This window comes from Salvia hispanica, chromosome 4 (genome assembly GCF_029641045.1).
Source record: "Salvia hispanica isolate PSC_SH4W2 chromosome 4, Shi_PSC_v1, whole genome shotgun sequence".
Taxonomy (NCBI): Eukaryota; Viridiplantae; Streptophyta; class Magnoliopsida; order Lamiales; family Lamiaceae; genus Salvia; species Salvia hispanica.
Window position 1 is genome coordinate 39,174,662 of NC_142695.1, and position 19,192 is coordinate 39,193,853.

Here is a 19,192-nt window from a genome sequence, read left to right on the forward strand (position 1 = left end):
CGCGCAAAATATTGTCTCTTCGCTCCAGCCGGTTGGCGAAGTGTCTTGACGAATACGGGCCAACGAGGGTATATTCCATCTGCCAAATAGTATCCCATGCGATACTACGTGCCATTTGCTACAAAACTAATCTCTGGACCCTCTCCCCGGCACTCATCATTGAAGATAGGCGACGACTGCAGAACGTTGATGTCGTTGTTCGAACCTGCAACACCGAAATACGCATGCCAGATGCGCAAACGGTAGTCAGCAACGGCTTCGAGGATCATCGAAGGATGTTTCTGCTTGAAACCGGTAGTGAACTGGCCTTTCCACGCCACCAGACAGTTTTTCCACTCCCAATGCATGCAATCAATGCTGCCCATCATCCCGGGGAAACTGTGCACCGCACCGTGTATATCTAGCAGTCTCTGGCACTCATCAGGGGTTGGCTTTCGTAGGAACTCCGGACCAAAGACTTCCCGAATGCCCTTACAAAACTGCCGGAGCACATTTAGACTAGTCGTCTCACCCATCAGTAGGTATTCGTCGAACATATCAGCCGGTCTGGCATAGGCAAGCTGCCTTATTGCAGAGGTGCATTTCTGCAAAGTAGACAGTCCGATCCGGCTAGTGCAATCACTCCGGAGCGTGAAGCACTCGTACCGGTCCGCCAATGTCGTCGCTATATGGGTAAAGAGCGGTCGCGACATTCTGAAACGCCGACGAAAAATCTCAGCCGGGTAACGAGGGTCAGCGCTAAAGTAGTCGGCCATAAGCCGCTCAGCCGCTCCGACATGGTCTCGTGGGATTGTCCGACGATGACAAATCTCACGAGGGATCGCCGTCGCCGCCACCGCCTCATCCTCCTCGTCGGCCTCCCTCTGCACCTCTTGAATCAAAGAATCCCATGCTTCATTCCACAAATCATCCATAATTGAAAAAAATTTAGAGATAGAAAATTTGGATAGAAAGTGAAATGGGTGTGAAGATGTATGTGAAGAGAAGATGAAAATGGGAGGAATATTTATAAAAAAACCATTACAAATTCGAAATTAAAAAAAAAAAAAAAAAATTAAACCGGCGACCGCCGCGCCGGTTTCGCCGCACAATAGATAGGCGCGGCGGCCGCCGCGCTTCTCTCTCCAGCGGCTCGTCCTTGCCGCATTCGGGGTGATTGCCCTTCCGCCCCAGCAAATCTGTACGCCTCCGGGGCGGACGCGTCCTCTGCTATAGCCCGCCGCGGCTAAGCCGCGAACGGGACGGCCGGCGCGCCGCCTCTATAGTGGATGCTCTAAGGAGACATCTATAACATCAAATGAACCTGAGTTGGACCCTAGCATGAAATTTAATAAAGATGTGATGATTTTCATACCTACAAAACAATTATTTTACTTGAAATTAATTTACTAAAAAACAAAATCGGTATAACAAAAAAAGGATATGGTGTAGCAATAAAATGATACACTAGTTTTGAATAAAACAACATTGTTCCGATTTGCACCCAATATTAGAAAAGAAAAAAGTAAAACAATTTAAGATAAGAAATAAAAAAAAAAAAAAAAAAAAACAATTTTACAATAAAAATATGTGTAAAATACAGATCAGATAATTAAAAAGAATTGTGGGGCAAAATGGTCATTACTGTTGAAGAGATTTTGCACAGACCTCAAGCATAAAAAGTGATGATTGAAGGAAAGTCCACCGCACCATTCCTCTTTTCGTTGGTTTCACGCTAACATTTTCTCCCATCTCTTTCTACACACACCACATTTGCTCTGCTTCTATCTTCGCTTCTTCATCGCAACCATGTCGTGGCAATCATACATAGACGACCACTTGATGGCCGAGGTTGACGGCTGCCACCTCACTTCCTCCGCCATCGTCGGCCACGATGGCAGCGTCTGGGCCCAGAGCTCCAACTTCCCGCAGGTCTGCCATCCTTTTCTCACTTATGCTCCTTTTATTGCTTCAATTTTCGGATCTGAGGTATCGATTCGTGTTTTCTCTTGATTTTGAACTGTTTAGCTGCTTCTGACGGCGGAGATCCGTTACTTTAATGCTGATTGTTTCGAAATTTTCCCCTGGTTATGCTTTGATTCAGTATTAGGGTAACTTTGCAGTTTTTTTAATCATTTGATTTAGTTGAATTTGCGGATCTGATGGACAATTGATTTGTTTACTTTGATTTGGCAATTTACTTCTTGATCTGACTAGTGGCGATGCGTTCAGTTTTTTATGATTGTTTTGATTTCTGTTATATAGTTTGATTTGATATTTTGCTGTCTGTTCAATAGTAGCTTTGTTTCCCTTCAATTTAAAGTTCTTGGTAGGATTGTTCATTATCGTTTGTATCATTATTTTTATTTGGATAGTTCTGAGACCTATTCAGTTGGTGTTATTTTCCTTATTGTTTGAGCACCATTTCATTGAGAAAGTGATGTTGATCGGGATTATGTAGATCCGTTTTCCATTGAGAGAACTTGACTCTAGTTTTTGACTGATATATAAGCAAATTCTGTTAAAGGATACTAACTTGTAGAAACAGTTTGATGGAGAACATATTAACTGTTCCATCTGAGCAGTTTTGGATGCATTAAACTTGTTTCTTGCATTTTTGCTATCTGTTATCTGCATACGATAAATTGGTTATTGACTGATTCTGATTTCTTTTGCGTAATTTGAACAATTGAATGCTCGTGCAGTTCAAGCCCGAGGAGGTAACAGCTATCATGAACGACTTTAAAAATCCCGGTTCACTGGCTCCTACTGGATTGTACATTGGGGGAACTAAATACATGGTGATTCAAGGCGAGCCTGATGCTGTTATCCGAGGGAAGAAGGTATTGTCATCTAATCTCTTATTCTAATCTTCAAATTTGTTAGTCAAGAATTTATTTAATGCATTTCAAGAGTCTGGAAGTTGTGGGTAGCATGTCTAATGGCTTTACACTTCAGCCCTGATGATGAGATCCTATTACATTTCCAGCTAATTAGGGTTACTTATTTTTCTTTCCTGCTTTGGAGGGGTGGGGTGTCCCATTTTGAAAGTAGATCTCCCACGATTGAAATGTTATGTTGTGACAGCCTGTAGTGATATATTGCATACATTCTTTGAATGGATATTGTTTGTGTTTGTTTAGGGATCTGGTGGTGCCACCATCAAAAAGACCACTTTGGCCTTGATCATTGGTATATATGATGAGCCGATGACCCCGGGGCAGTGCAACATGGTTGTTGAGAAGATTGGTGACTATCTTATTGAACAGGGTCTCTAATTGTTATGGTATGTAGTCCTCCTCTGGCATTGTTATCTTTTCACTTAACTGTTAAACTTGATGTATTGACCTTGAAGAACCTGTACTGACCTTGAAACTTGTCTGCTGCTTTCGTATGTCTTTCAGTGCAGCGTTGTCTTCATCTTGTACACGGTATTTCGAAGTTGTGGGTGTTGTTGGTTGTGACTGAAATGGGTTTGGTGTTTCAGAATTCAGAAATGATAGATGGCATCTCTGCCTAAATTTAAACAGGGGTTTGTCTTTGAATTCTCTGGTTATGAAAACTGCTATGATTCCATGCGAGTAAATTATGTATTTTTGGTTGGTTCTTCCAATGGATGTTCAATTTTATAAACGTTTTTGCAAATACAGAGTTGGCTTTCATATATTCATTTTTTGATTGTCACGTAAGCCATTTTATTGCGAGCGCTGAACCAATTCGTCTAATTGTCAATATCGTAGGACCGTTAGTAATACATTATTAATTTGAAAATGATATTGTAGCCGATTGATTGTATTTATAAAGAACTTGGAAAACAGTAACTTCTTTTTACAAAATTTGCCTTTGGAAAATTTCTTCAAAGTAGTCATGAATTCTCGTTGAAATTTGTGGCTTAGACTGAGAAAAATTGATGATTTTTCCTTTTCAGTTTGTAATTTCAAAATTGCAAATTAGGGGTTGTGCTGATTGCAGAATATCTTTTGAATTTAATTATTAGTGATTTCTGAGTTGTAAATCTGGTGGGATTGTGAATAAGGTTGTTGAGTCATTTTTAGATTAATTTGATAACAACCAAACTAATATGGCCTAACATTAACCTGTATTTAAACACAGAACCCGATCTGGACTTGCTATCTTCAAACTTAAACACAGATTTGTACACGATACTGATTTGTTATTAATGACGCCCTATTATTTTGGATTGACATAATAACCATGTGAATCTGAATAATAGTATTATTCATACTATTTCAAAAGCTGCTGTTTTTAAAGGTGACAAGATGGCTTTTGAACAAAAAGTGAGCCTTTCATACTATTCATTTTTTATATTGGAGTAATTGGTAGTAAAACATAAGAAAAATTAAATTTATGAAAAAGAAATCTCAAACCCAACTCAGTAACAGGAGCCCAATAAAAAAAACCCAATTCCCAATCAGAAAAAGATTATAGTTGAGTTACACTTTGGAGAAGATCTATCAGGAATTTTGCGATATGTTCTTATTCGGAACTGTTATTTCTTAGTAATTATATTAATGTTACATTTCAGATACAAGACTAGAGTAGAATAGACTTGAAAAGAACAAATTATACAAGACTTCACATAATTTTTTCACTTAAAGGCTTTAAGGATTTACAGAGTTTTGGGCCCAAATACTCTTCTTTAAACAGGAAGGGCATGGTATCCTCCACCTAAATAAAGTAGTACTCCATCCGTCTCACGTTCACGTTATTGAATGACAAGAGATTTTAGGAGGAGTTGTTAGGCTAAATAAATAAAAGGAAAAAGATTGTTAAATATTTTAATAAAAAGAGAGAAGAAAATAATTTATTTCCAAATATCGAAAGTGACATCTTGAGCTTGACAAACTAAAAAGGAAAGATAGACATCTTGAGTTGGATAGAGGGAAGACTATTATTTTGTCGACAATAGTTCAACTTTTACTAGTTAATGTTTTTGCCTTTTAATTATTATTATTGTTATTATTATTGTCCGTAACACCTAATCACTTTTTTTTCAGTATCTAGCACAGAATAGTAAGCGTATTATAGCGGAAAGGATCACCTAATCCGGATCACCTAAGCTTATTATAGTAGTACAAAATTTAGATTTAGTTGTATGATAGTAATAAAGAAATAAAGTACTCCGTATTTCGTAAATATTGATTCCGTCAATTTAAAAACAACAAACATATATAACTAATTTTAATTATATTCCTAACAACTAATTTCAATATATAGTTTCCCGTCATTTTTTCATTTTGGAATGTCCCTTAATAATTGTCTTACTTTATTTTTTTCGCTATATTTGGACCTCACATTCTCATATCTCACTTTACTTACATTTATTGTAAAACTAGTAATAGTAATAAATGAAGATAAGATTCACGTGCTATTAATTCTTTTCACTTATTTTTCTCTACAACTATCTTAATATTTGTGCCGAGTCAAAGCGAGATACTCCCTCCATCCACGAATAGGAGTCTGTTTTTTCATTTTAGTCTGTGTCCAAATAGGAGTCCCAGTTCACTTTTACCATAAATGGTAATAGAGTCCTACCTTCCACTAACTCATTTCACTCACATTTCATTTAAAACTAATATGGACTATATAAGTGGAACTCCTATTTCACTAACATTTTTCCACTCACTTTTCTAAACATTTCTTAAAATCCGTGCCGCCAAGAAATGAGACTCCTAATGGCAGACCGAGGGAGTACTACATAATAAGGGACGGAGGGATCAGAGTAGATAAAATTACATTACAATTTTCATAATTATGACAAATATTCCCTTGTCCGAGGTATTTCTTTTGGACATGGATTTAATAAAATTGTGTTAGGTAAATGAAGTGGAAATAAAATAAAGTATGAAATAGAAAATAGAAAGATGAATAGACAATAAAGTAACAGATAAAATAAAATAAGTGAGATGAAATATGTTGTTTTTTGCAAAAAATAAATAAATTACTCAACTACATTAGGACGATAAAAAAAATACGACTCAAATAATGTGGGACAGATGGAGCACCAATTTTAATTGAATTTAATAAATTATTAAATTATGATTAATAATTATTTAAATTAGAGTTAAATATAAATTGGTAAAAAAAAAGAGGTTTGGCCGGCTGCCCATGCCTGGCTAAAGAAAATTATTAGTCACCTGGCTAAATTTGTATATTGATTTCCACAACAATGTGATCAAATAAGGACAAAATGTAGATCACAAAATTTAAATTAAATTAGAGGGATCGCATTTATAGTGTTGGGCGATGATGATCTCTTGGCAATGGTAGGGTTTGGGCTAAGGCTGTGGCGATTTCCATAGCTCTTGCTCACTTTCATTCTTTTACTACTATGCTGCCTCTCCTTCTTCTTTAGATCTTCTACACTCTCCACACTCCTCAACGATCCAAAACTCTCTGATCTTCCATTATAGAACTTGGACAGACCCCTCCTGAACAAATCATCATTTCTTTTAATTACTATTGACTAATTTCTTAGTTTGCATGATTATAATATATAATTAATATATAACCAACTTACTTGATGGGGAGTTGAGCCATGAGGTCAGTGAATTCAAAGAGTGAAGAGGAAGAAGATGAAGATGAAGATGTTGTTGCATCATCCTCTTCTTCTGCTGACTCACTCAAGGAGGAACAAGACTCCATGGATTCACATTTCTCATCTTTCTTCATATCTTCCCACCTTATAACTTGCCTACACTTTTCCTTTTCCTTTTCCTTTTCCAATTCCATTGAAATCAAATTTGACATGAAAATAAGGTGTGTGTTTGAGTCCTAGCTAGCAGCAAGCAATAAGTATATATATGCCTTGGGGTTGTCTGATTTGAGAGGATATAATTAAGCTTGCTGCAATTTTTAATGATTATTTTTGTGGAGAGGGATAATATATGATGTGTGTGGCTGTGGCTAGGAGAAAGAGATGAGTCATTTTCATAGGGTTTGAATTATTTACCTTTTCCATAGTCCAATTAGAGGGAAAAGAGGATAAGGTTGGTTTTTGATCAAATCCAAATCCGAGTCACCACCACCTTTGCATTTTTCAATTTAAAGTCACAATCTTGGCGATGTCTCCACAAAGTTATGACATGGCTGCATCTTTAATGATTTTCCAGTCCAATTTACTGCCTTAATTGACAATGGCCCCACCTAAATCAATAATATATTCGGCGCAATTAATCACCATGGAGTAATATTGTTTAATTATATTGCTTGCACTATATACCTCATTAAAAATTTAAAACTGCTGCCACCATTTTATTGCCTTGGCCGTTTATATTTTGTTTATTTTCACTTTACCATTTGTATGATACTCCAGAATATTTTTTTTCCTGAAATACCGAGATTTTGTTAATTTGGAATAGAGTAAAGATGAAAGATGGAATTTAAGAATCCCGTAAAGACGGGAAAAAGAGGAAAAATTAGGATTATGAAAAATGAAATCACGACGTATCTTATTAGAAATATACTTTTATGCATATCTAGGGTTGTAGTTTAAAAGTTGTGTGAATTGAGAAAAGAAGTGCAAATTAATTAACAGTGCTGCAAATAAAAAGCATGGGAGTAAATAAATCTTACGTGTATAACATATGATAGACAATGTTTCCACTTTCCAGTCATCCAATCTCATTAACAAAAACTAAAAACTATCCAAAAATAAACAAAGCATATACTACCAAAGGCTGCCTGAAAATCAGCTGATTTAAAATTTCAACAAGATTAGTTTGATTCCAATTAGTGGTTACTCCTATTTTTCGTGAGGTAGGCCGGGCCAGGCGAAGCCCATAAGCCGAACTGGTGCATTGGGCTTCAAAATAAATTATCTATGCCAATTATTTAGTTTGCCAGTCTGGCCCAAAATACGATCCTATCTACTTCGTTGTCTTCCACCCAAATGTTCAGTTTTTTTAGGGATTATTAGTCTTTAAAAATTACTAAAATCAAGCCATATTTTGGTATTTTCTACAAATTTTAATATTGGTATCGAATATTATAAACTTTAAATTTTGTTTGTTTAGTCCCATAATAGATCAATCACCATATTCGACTAATTTATGTGTATTTTTTATTTTCTTATTTGGCACAACTAAATCAACATAGTTTCTACTTGGTTTTTTTATCCTATTACTTGTCACGAACTTAAAAAATGATCTAAAAAATCATAAATATTTCACGGTTATCCACATATAATGAGTTTGAGTGAACTACAAAACTAGTATCCAGAAAATAGGATTTATTTGCACCTTTTTTATTACCTAACATTCACAAAATTACATTTTTAGCTAAAAAATACAATAAATCCCAAATTTAGTCCCCATTTTACTATGCTACCCTTCAGCCCTTGAGTGCTTATTTGTCTATATAGCTTGATTTGAGGAGTGAGTTAGAACACCAAACTTGTATTTTTTGAATCTTTGTATACTGTCTCAAAACAAATTATTAAATCTTTGTAGTGTTAGCATACAAAGATTTAATAATACAATGAAGATTTTTTACCCTAAAAAAATCACAACAGAATTACACAAAAATTCAAAAACCAAAAGTTTGGTGCTCTCAACTCACTCCTCAAATCAATCTAAATTCTAAATGGACAAATACTCCTCTTAAGGGCTAAAGGATAGAATAGTAAAAAACGAAACTGAATTTGGAATTCATAAAACTATTTAATTGAAAATGTGATTTTATAAATATTGGGTACTAAAAGATGCAAATCCACCTTCTAGAATTAGTTTTGTAGTTAAGTTTTTCAGTGTAACATATTTTTTTGTTAGGTTATAGGAAATATTAAGAAACAAAATGTGTAATACTAATTTTAAAGTTAGTGAAAGTTGTAATAATTTGGCGAAAGTGAATGACTTGAGGGACTAATGTCCATTTTCAGCTAATAAATAAGGAACGGGGATTGTGATTTTCAGGTGTTCGTGTTTAATTTGAACTTTAAATAATGTGACGTGAATAATAGGAGTACTACGAATATAGAGCTTATGATTCATGAAATATGGAGTTATTAAATGTTACAACCATTAATCAATACTCTTTCAAAAAACTCTTAGTAATTTAAAAATTGAAAATTGGTGGTGTGGTGATAACATTTCAGAAATAGGTATTGATCACAAAGAAAGCCCTCTTTGAATCTTGAACGGAAAACCAGATTTTGCCACAGCTCCAAATCCTACTCCCCCATCACAACCATGCCAATTCCTCCATTAATCCCCATCCCCAGCTTCTAAACCCCTACCTACATGCACTCTAATTCTCCCTAAACCAATCAATTTACCCACTGATAGAATCGGGAGCCCCGATCAAATTGGATGGGGAACAAGATCGCGCGGACGACGCAGGCCTCGGCCACGGAATACTATCTGCATGATTTGCCGTCTTCCTACAACTTGGTGCTCAAGGAAGTCCTCGGCAGGGACCGCTTTCTCAAGTCCATACTCTGCAAGCACGATGAGGGTTTGGTGCTCGTCAAGGTCTACTTCAAGCGCGGCGACTCAATTGATTTGCGAGACTATGAGCGCCGTCTCGTTCGCATTAGCGATATATTCTCCAAGCTCGATCACCCCCATGTCTGGCCCTTCCAGGTTACTTTCCCCCTTTTCACGCTCCACTTATCCGATTCTTTTACGCCTGGCTCTATAGGTATTTCTTGTTCATGTTCAGTTGTTGGTGATTTTGTGAATTCAGTTAGGTCAGATATGTAGGCAGTAAATTATTTCAGAAACAGACCTTAAAATTCTGCTGAATTTCCTCTTTAATTGTCAATTTATAAAGAGATTAGTTCGTAGCCAGTAGTGGGTGATATTGATAACACCATGCGACCCAAGTCTTACTGACTGTTAGATAAACTATAGGTGAATAAGTAAAGCATATCTCTCATTCTGGCTTTTAATTGATAAATGTGTGTTCTGCTCGGTGCTGATGGATAAATGAGGGTCTGTAGTCTTAGTTCATTGAATCTCATTCCTGCAGTCAGTGTCTCATTTTTGAAACTGTTTCATAAATTTCTTTCTTATTGAATTCATTTTTGCAGTTTTGGCTTGAAACAGATAAAGCTGCTTATTTGTTGAGGCAATACTTCTTTAACAATCTTCATGATCGGCTGAGTACTCGACCATTCCTTAGTCTTGTCGAAAAGAAATGGTTGGCTTTTCAGGTTCCTGTCTCCCTCTGTCGGTTAAATTATGATGATGCATTAGTGGAACCATACCTTAAAAAGTAGCAGGATATTAATTTTCACTTACTATTGTTGCAGTTGCTTTATGCCGTGAAACAGAGTCACGAGCATGGAGTGTGCCATGGTTAGATAAACACTTAACTTATTTTTATGTACCTGGAACGTATCTACTTCATCTTTAGCATATCTTAATGTATTGCAGGCGATATTAAGTGTGAGAATGTGTTGGTCACTTCCTGGAACTGGCTCTACCTTGCTGACTTTGCATCATTTAAGCCTACATATATCCCTTATGATGATCCCTCTGATTTTTCATTCTTCTTCGATACTGGGGGAAGAAGACGCTGTTATGTTGCACCTGAGGTGTGTGAAATTATGTATTCTCTAATTTTTTTTCTTTCCCATTTCTCATTTCTAATCATTATTTAACTTTGAAGGTGCAATCAATATTTGTATAAACCCTTTAATACCAGGAGCTATTGGTATGTCTAGGTATATGATAACATTTAGATCAGGAAATGTGTAAAATGCAATATGGATTGTTTTGCTAGGCAAGGATATTACATTCTCCTATGGTCTCTTTAGCACCCATCTTGTTAGTGAGGAGACACCAAGAGCTAATGTTAATTGAACGGGCAGGTAATTAGCAAGGACCAAGGATTTGTTCATATGAAATAACCTTTAGATTTGCATATAATGAGGATACAGTTGGATACACTCTGACCTTGTTGTATCTATCATATCTCAGCTTGCCATCCTATAGTTGTGATTCTGGAAACTTTTATAATAGACACTATTCAGGCTGTGGACATCGTTGTATAACTAAGTAATTACAATCCATGAATTGGACATCTCCTATCAATAACTAATGTGGATATTATTCATCCATATCATTTTCAGAATCTTCTATAACTATTTGCATTTTCAGTTATTTATCTTCGAAAAGGGGAATGGGTGATGGATGTCTTTTCAAAGATGACCCATTCCCTCCCTTCCCTCTAAAATTTCATCCTCTACACGTATGTGTGGTTATTGAATGTTGAATACTATATTTTCAGAGGTTCTATGAGCATGGTGGGGAGGCACAAGTCTCCCAAGATGCAAATTTGAAGCCATCAATGGATATTTTTTCTGTAGGGTAAGTATTGTGCCCATAAATCCATTATTGCTATGATAAAATTCGTGTAAACTTCTGTTATGGGATAAATCAACCACGAACATGAGCTTATATCAGACAGTGTATTAAGGATGGATAACAACACCCAACCTTTTCTGTTCCCTTTTCTTCTTAAAAATTGCCCAGGGACAGACTGCTAATAATATTCCTCTGTTTGTCAAATTCAGTTTGAGGACAGTGGTGGTGGCATTTTATGATTCAGTTTTGTTTCTTCTGTTAGTAGGACTACCTGTGTCAAACACATATCAGGAAATGTTCACCAAAATTGGCAAATTGGTTATTGCTTTACTAGTTTGCTTATCATCTCATGAATATATATGTTATGTTCTGCCATTTCATAACAGTGTCATAAGGAATTATAATTAATTTTCAGCAGCTGTTCTTTTGGCAGATGTATATGTGTTGTTGTTTTATTGAATAAAGTAGTGCCTCTCAACTGCAGAGAAATTGCAATTAGGATCTCATAAAATTACAGACCATCATGAACAGAAGTATATTGTAGTGAACAGACACTAACTTATTCATTTAATTTATACCCACTTATTTTCTTTGTCCCATCGAATAACCATCTTTTAGTTATAGGATTAATTGGTAAGGTTTAAAACTTACTGATGCTAACATCTTTAGAAATTTTGTTTTACCCTGTCAGTTGTCATGCATAACCCTGATATCTGCATATTCATGGAGCTTTAAGGTGTTTAACATCCAAGATTTGAAACATACAACTGTGTTTCAGGTGCGTGATTGCCGAGCTTTTTCTCGAAGGCCAACCCTTGTTTGAACTTTCCCAACTCCTTGCGTATCGAAGAGGACAATATGATCCTACCCAGCATCTTGAAAAGGTACCTCCTTATGCTGTGGGTGTATCCTTTTAAAGAACTTTGTTTTTTTTTTCGAATTGGTCTTTTCCTTCTCTATCTGATTGCTATTGAACTTCCCTTGGTATGCATATAATGTCTCATCTATAACTGAGCTCACTGAATCATTAGAATTTAACTTCTCTTCTGGTTTCCTGTAAATGTATTCTGCTGAGTGATTTCTTTGTTATTGCATGAATGAAGATTCCAGATTCAGGAATCCGTAAGATGATTCTTCATATGATTCAACTAGACCCAGAGTCAAGGTGCTCTGCTGAGAGCTACCTGCAGAACTACGCGGGTGTTGTGTTTCCATGTTTCTTCTCACCGTTTCTCCATAAGTTCTATTCCTTATTAAATCCTCTGAGTTGTGATGCAAGGGTAAGGAAATCATATTGATCTTTTCGTTTTTATACTTGCATAGTCGTTTTGTTTCAGTCAAGGTAATCGGTGCTGCAGGTTCTAGCATGCGAGACCTCTTTCCAAGAAATTCTTAGACAGATGCTTGGCAACAGGGCAGTTGAGGATGTGGTATCTGAAACAGAAACGTCTAATAATGATACAAGCCACTTGCCAGAACATATAAAACAAGGTTCCACTGGGGCAGATAAATCTTCGAATGAAAGAAAAGAAACCAAGAAGGGCATTACTCGTGATCGATTTGATCTCCTGGATAACATGAGTACCTTGCTAAGAAATGTGAAACTTAACAATGGGAATTTGAGCATGGACACAATGCAAGATAGTAGTGTGAAGACCATAGACTCTCAAAATCAGAAGAACCGCGGTTTACAATCTCCTGGTGAGGTCATTCAAAGTATCTCCAATAAATTCCAGCGGAGTCACCATCCTTTCCTGAAAAAGATCACAATGACTGATTTGAGCTCGTTGATATCAGATTTTAATAATCAATCAGATTCTTTTGGAATGCCTTTTCTGCCTCTACCTCAGGATATATTAAGCTGTGAGGGTATGGTTTTGATTGCTTCACTTCTATGTTCTTGCATTCGCAATGTCAAGGTCCCTTTTATAAGGAGGGCTGCTGTTTTACTGCTGAAGTCTTGTTCTTTGTACATTGACGATGAAGATCGACTGCAGCGTATCCTTCCCTATGTTATAGCTGTGCTTTCAGATCCAGCTGCCATTGTCCGTTGTGCAGCACTGGAGACTTTGTGTGACATTCTCCCGCTAGTCAGGGATTTTCCTCCAAGTGATGCCAAAATCTTTCCTGAGTATATTCTTCCTATGCTTTCCATGCTTCCTGATGATCCTGAGGAAAGTGTGAGGATTTGCTATGGCAGCAATATATCTAAACTGGCACTGACTGCTTATGGGTTCTTGATTCACTCAATAAGCCTGACCGAGGCTGGGGTTCTTAATGAGAATTCATCACGAAAATCATCACTGCCAGCCTCAGACTTTTATGGAGAGCCTCAGAGGCTGAATAATGACGCCCAGCTTGGACAGTTACGGAAATCTATTGCAGAGGTCATTCAAGAACTTGTGATGGGTCCAAAGCAAACACCAAACATAAGGAGAGCACTCCTGCAGGATATAGGCAATCTTTGTTGGTTTTTTGGCCAGAAGCAGAGTAATGATTTTTTGCTACCTATCCTCCCTGCTTTTCTCAATGATCGCGATGAACAGCTGAGAACTGTATTTTATGGGCAAATAATATATGTCTGTTTCTTTGTGGGCCAACGGAGTGTAGAGGAATACCTTTTACCGTATATTGAGCAAGCGCTTATTGATAGCACGGAATCCGTGATCGTCAATGCATTGGATTGCCTGGCCATTCTTTGTAGAAGTGGTTTCTTGAGGAAGAGGGTACTGCTTGAGATGATTGAGCGTGCTTTCCCTTTGCTATGTTATCCAAGTAAGTGGGTCAGGAGAGCAGCTGTTACATTTATTGCGGCTAGTAGTGAGAACCTTGGTGCGGTAGATTCTTATGTATTTCTGGTCCCAGTTATACGCCCTTTCTTGCGCAGACAACCAGCATCTTTAGCCTCGGTAAAAGCTCTTCTTGGGTGTCTGAAGCCGCCTGTCTCAAGAGAGGTATACCATCAGGTTTTAGAAAATGCCAGAAGTTCAGACATGCTGGAGAGACAGAGAAAGATTTGGTACAATGCATCATCACAGTCTAGAAAATCTGAAGCCATAGACTTACTTCAGAGAACTGCCAAGGAGCTGGATCCAATTAAATGTATGTCTGACAGACAAAATGACTTTGGACATCATAGCTTTACTAGCACATCTGCCGAACAGTTTGATTCCTCTAAGTTAGATGATAATGAAAGCAGGTTCAAAGCTATGGGAAATTTAATGCAAAACTCTTTGAGCCAAGAAGAAGCCCATGACCGTGGTGCCTCAGAAAAATCTCAGCTCTCTGGATTTATGTCTCCCCAAATGAGCTGTATGAACAGCTTCATTGATAAATCAGCAGAAAGCGTACCTCTATACCAGTTTAAGTTTGATCACAGGCGGACATCAACCAATGCTCCAGCTGTTTCTGATGCTTCGTTACCATATAATTCCTTAGGTTTCAGTACTTCTTCTCTGCCTTGGATGGATCCAGTAAATAAATCATTTAGTTTAGCAAGTACAATACCTCCTCCTAAGCTTGTTTCAGGATCAGTGTATGTTGGTAATGGTCCTGCACAATTGAGAAGGGTTGTACATGAAGTAGATGATAGGGAAACTGATGAAACAGCTTTTGTGGGTAACAAATTTCATGAAACAGGAGTTCCTGACAGAATAAAAGGGGGTTCCCTCACCATTGGGGATAACTCGGTTGAGGCAACAGAATCGACATCCTTAGCATGGTCATCAACTATTCCTGATTCAGGATGGAGACCTCGCGGGGTGTTAGTTGCTCACTTGCAAGAGCACAGATCTGCCGTCAATGATATTTCTATTTCAATGGACCAGCAATTTTTTGTGAGTGCTTCTGAAGATTCTACTGTAAAGATATGGGATTGCAAGAAACTGGAGAAGGATATCTCATTTCGGTCTAGACTAACCTATTCTCTAGGTGGAAGTCGTGCAATGTGTGTTGCGGTGCTTCAAGGTACTACTCAAATTGTTGTTGGGGCAAGTGATGGGATGATGCATATGTTTTCTGTTGATCACATCTCCAGAGGGCTTGGAAATGTGGTTGAAAATTATTCAGGTATAACTGATGTCAAGAAAACTGGTTTTGGAGAAGGTGCTATACTTAGCCTTTTGAATTATTCTGCTGATGGTAATACTAGCCAAATGATTCTATATAGCACTCAGAACTGTGGGGTCCATCTATGGGACACAAGAACAAATTCAAACAGTTGGAATACCAAAGTTTCTCCAGAGGAGGGTTATATATCTTCTCTTGTGGCAGACCCTTGCGGTAATTGGTTTGTATCTGGATCATCAAGGGGTGTACTTACTTTGTGGGATCTTAGATTCTGCATACCTGTTAACTCATGGCAATATTCTCTTCCATGCCCCATTGAAAAGATGTGTCTTTTTGTTCCTCCTTCCGGTACCCCCTTATCTGTTGCGACAAGGCCACTTGTTTATGTTGCAGCTGGGTGTAATGAGGTCTCTCTTTGGAATGCTGAAAATGGAAGCTGTCACCAGGTATACTAGATTCTAATCTTTTCTCCAGTGTAGCTTTCCGTTATGTTCAGTATTAAGTAGTAGTATTAAGTTTCGAAATAAGTGAGTCAAGTGACTACTGTATCATCTGATCTTTCTCTCGAGTGAGTAGTGGATTTCTTTTGTTTGATGGCCATGATTTTGAGCAAATGTAAGCCAAATACTAAATCATGGGTTCTAGCTTTAGAATATGATAATCTTATTTATAAATTTGAACTGAAATTGTATAATTTAATTGATCTAGTTATTTTAAACAATTAAGAAAAGCATCCAGTGTGAAAGCTTAGTTACTGCTATTTTACTGGATACTGATAGCAAGGATTAGACTATTAATACTGGAAGATGATGTCCTAAAGTTTGTCTTGTGGCTGACAACTATGACTGCCTGGTCTTGATGAAATTATTCTTTTGATTTTGCAGATTTTGAGAGCAGCAAACCTTGAATCTGATGCTGAGAATTCTGAGTCACCTTGGGCCTTGGCCAGACCATCTTCGAAGACTAACTCTAAATCAGAGATAAGGCGAAGTACAAACTCAAAGTACAGGGTTGATGAACTGAATGAGCCCTCAATTCGTGTTCCTGGTATCCGTGCATTGCTCCCGTTACCTGGTGGAGATTTATTGACTGGTGGAACTGATTTGAAAATTCGTCGTTGGGACCATTTCAGGTACTCAATATTGCTTAATTTTGAGAGGTTCAGGTTTTTGTTAAAAAATTTCCATTTATTGATATTCACACTTATATTTTCAGCCCTGAACGCACGTATTGTGTATGTGGACCATCTATTAAAGGCGTTGGAAATGATGATTTCTATGAGACAAAATCTAGTTTTGGAGTGCAAGTCGTGCAGGTATTTCAGATTGATGGGCTAAGATTTTGCTCCTTACTTTGCTGCTTGTGATGTGTTAGGATATACTCCCTCAGTCCCGCAGTTAGTGGCCTATACAAATTAGGCACATAGGATAAGAAAGTTGTGTTTCGTGCATGAGGTAGTAGGTGCTGACTAACTTTTTGTGTAAAAAGTTTTCTTTTCTGGACTAGGTCACTTATAGTGGGACAACCCAATACGTATAAAATCCATTTATAGCGGGACTGAAGGAATAGTGTTTAGAAGTACTACTTGCCTGGAGTTCTGACTTATGAGAAAAATAAGCAACAAGATTATACAGTCACCTAATTATTTTAAATTTTATTTTTCTTAGCATATCTTCCTTTGCGTTCAGAAATCCTGTTTGGATGAGCACTTAAGTACAATACGATTGTGAATTTGTGATTCTTTTAGCCTCTATTTCTACTTTGACAAGAACATTTACTCCATACGAATCAAATAGGCCTGTTAGAGACCTTTCTCTTGCGTCATTTTCAACTAATAGTCATGCTTAGGTAATGGAATGAGTTAACACAATGCCTTGATTTACCAAATGAGTTATCCTGATCTCGTGTATGTTTCCAGTCACACATGCACACAGACACAAATGTATGTATCACACCTCCAAGTTTCTCCTGTTGCTTTATTTTTAAGATCAACACTCCCTGGTATACTATCTTTGTGCATGTAATCACAGAAACTGGGTAGGATCTGTGTGGAATGACATGCTAGAAACTTTTTTTCGTCTATAACCTCTATAATATATTCTGCTCATTTCTTCTTTAGATCTTTTAGTAATCCTTGGCGCTACATAAAATAGGTCGATGTTACCACGTGATGCAACTTAAAATCTGCTGTTTTTTTGGTAGGGGTGAACACCATGATTTTTTATTCCCTTTTTTCGGAGGAAGTTTACAAAGGAAATTATTCAGAGATTTTGTGTCTTGCTTTATAGGCTGCTTTTGTCCATTTTAAACTCAATAGTATTACAATTTTCACAACCACAATCTTTCATCATGTACTTACCGAATTCAGAATTCAGAAATTCAGAAATTCAAAGTTTTCGTTGGTTATTATGATTTTGATGGCTCCCATTTGTTGTACTTAAACATTGACAGAATGATTGTAGGGAGATTATGCATTCTCATACTCATGAGATATTCATGCCTTTTATGTACTACAATTTGACTAACTCTGAAAGTGGTTGCTGATGATAAATGTGTAACTGTGTTATCTGCCTGATATCTGTGTGAAGCTTAATATTTAGTCGCTGTTTTGAGCAGGAAGCAAAAAGACGACCGCTAGCAACGAGGTTGACTGGAAAAGCAATTCTTGCTGCTGCGGCTACTGATTCTGCTGGGTGTCACCATGACTCAGTACTCTCTCTGGCGTCTGTGAGATTGAACCAGAGACTTCTGATATCAAGCAGTAGAGATGGAGCTATAAAGGTGTGGAAGTGAGGAGGAGCCTTTTTCACCTCTAATTTGTTGTACATATTTATATATAATAGACACAAGGTGTAGATGATTTTTTAGGGCTGATCGTTTGTTATTTATGTTCCATTTCTTGTATAGTTGTAATTATGGTTTAGTGTTAAGAGAAAAATTCTTTTAGATGGCTAAAGTTAGTTACTGAATTTGGAAGATTTTTTTCTGAATCTGGCCAGAAGAAGATGAGCTGTTTGCGCTTATCTGGAAAAAAACAAACTGTGTTCATAATTCAATTATGACTCATTAATAGTATTCAATTAAATATATTGGATATACAAATGTACTTATCTATATTTTGAAATCCAACATTCTCTGTATAAAATATCCCTTGTACACAGACAGATGCATATTCAGAAAGAGAAATACGTCGCTAGAACTATTATTTTGTACTCCTTCCGTTCCATTGAAGATGACTCACTTTCCTTTTTGATTTGTCCCAATCAAGATGACTAATTACTTAAAATGGAAATTCCTTCATCTCTATTTTATTCCCTCTCTCTTACTTTACTCTCTCTACTTAACACATAAAATAAAGTTGCATAAAATTCCGTACCGCCCAAGGAAGGGGTCATCTTCCTTGGGACGGAGGGAGTACTATGTAACAAAAGTCAACGCATATGCAATTATGCTTTGCTTTCATTATAACTTTATAAAATTTATTGCCACTTTGATATATGGGTTGTGAAAAATGTTTTAAATCAAGAGATTATATAAAATTTAAGTTTTTTCTAATAATATTTTAGATTATTAAAGATTGCCAATTGTAATTAAAAATGACATGGTGATAATAAAGATTTGAAAAATCGACGCCATTATAGCAACACATTGAATAAATAGGATTTAGTCGATTAAGAAGAGATATTTTGGTCAACAACATTATAGCAACTAGGGATGAGTAGCTACAGTATATCCTACTGAAATCACCATATCGTAAATTCAGTATATGAAAAAAAAATCATATCTCTACTTTACCAAAATTTTCGGTATACCTT

The 19,192-nt window shown here is 36.8% G+C and overlaps 2 protein-coding genes across 2 annotated transcripts; both read left to right on the top strand.

Annotated features, from left to right (window-relative positions):
- Window positions 1-1,746: 1,746 nt before the first annotated feature.
- Window positions 1,747-3,649, top strand: LOC125195809 (profilin). The gene is made up of 4 exons (XM_048094043.2): window positions 1,747-1,911; window positions 2,685-2,822; window positions 3,123-3,265; window positions 3,384-3,649. The coding sequence occupies exons 1-3, from the start codon at window positions 1,789-1,791 to the stop codon at window positions 3,255-3,257; spliced, it is 396 nt and encodes a 131-aa protein (XP_047950000.1). The 5' UTR covers window positions 1,747-1,788; the 3' UTR covers window positions 3,258-3,265; window positions 3,384-3,649.
- Window positions 3,650-9,051: 5,402 nt separating this feature from the next.
- Window positions 9,052-18,367, top strand: VPS15 (protein kinase family protein / WD-40 repeat family protein). Its single transcript, XM_048091982.2, has 11 exons — window positions 9,052-9,581; window positions 10,031-10,153; window positions 10,253-10,298; window positions 10,377-10,537; window positions 11,233-11,312; window positions 12,088-12,193; window positions 12,413-12,589; window positions 12,668-15,823; window positions 16,262-16,509; window positions 16,593-16,692; window positions 17,994-18,367. Exons 1-11 carry the CDS (start codon window positions 9,309-9,311, stop codon window positions 18,168-18,170), a joined length of 4,647 nt encoding a protein of 1,548 aa, XP_047947939.1. The 5' UTR covers window positions 9,052-9,308; the 3' UTR covers window positions 18,171-18,367.
- The last annotated feature ends 825 nt before the right edge of the window (window positions 18,368-19,192 follow it).

What these genes read in the sequence shown, in the direction of transcription:
- LOC125195809 (XM_048094043.2), top strand. Translation starts at nt 1,789, where the DNA reads ATGTCGTGGCAATCATACATAGACGACCACTTGATGGCCGAGGTTGAC. An exon ending in AGAGCTCCAACTTCCCGCAG is followed by an intron (nt 1,912 to 2,684) that starts GTCTGCCATCCT and finishes ATGCTCGTGCAG; the next exon opens with TTCAAGCCCGAGGAGGTAAC. An exon ending in CTGTTATCCGAGGGAAGAAG is followed by an intron (nt 2,823 to 3,122) that starts GTATTGTCATCT and finishes GTGTTTGTTTAG; the next exon opens with GGATCTGGTGGTGCCACCAT.
- VPS15 (XM_048091982.2), top strand. Translation starts at nt 9,309, where the DNA reads ATGGGGAACAAGATCGCGCGGACGACGCAGGCCTCGGCCACGGAATAC. An exon ending in CGAGCATGGAGTGTGCCATG is followed by an intron (nt 10,299 to 10,376) that starts GTTAGATAAACA and finishes AATGTATTGCAG; the next exon opens with GCGATATTAAGTGTGAGAAT. An exon ending in TTGGAGTGCAAGTCGTGCAG is followed by an intron (nt 16,693 to 17,993) that starts GTATTTCAGATT and finishes TGTTTTGAGCAG; the next exon opens with GAAGCAAAAAGACGACCGCT.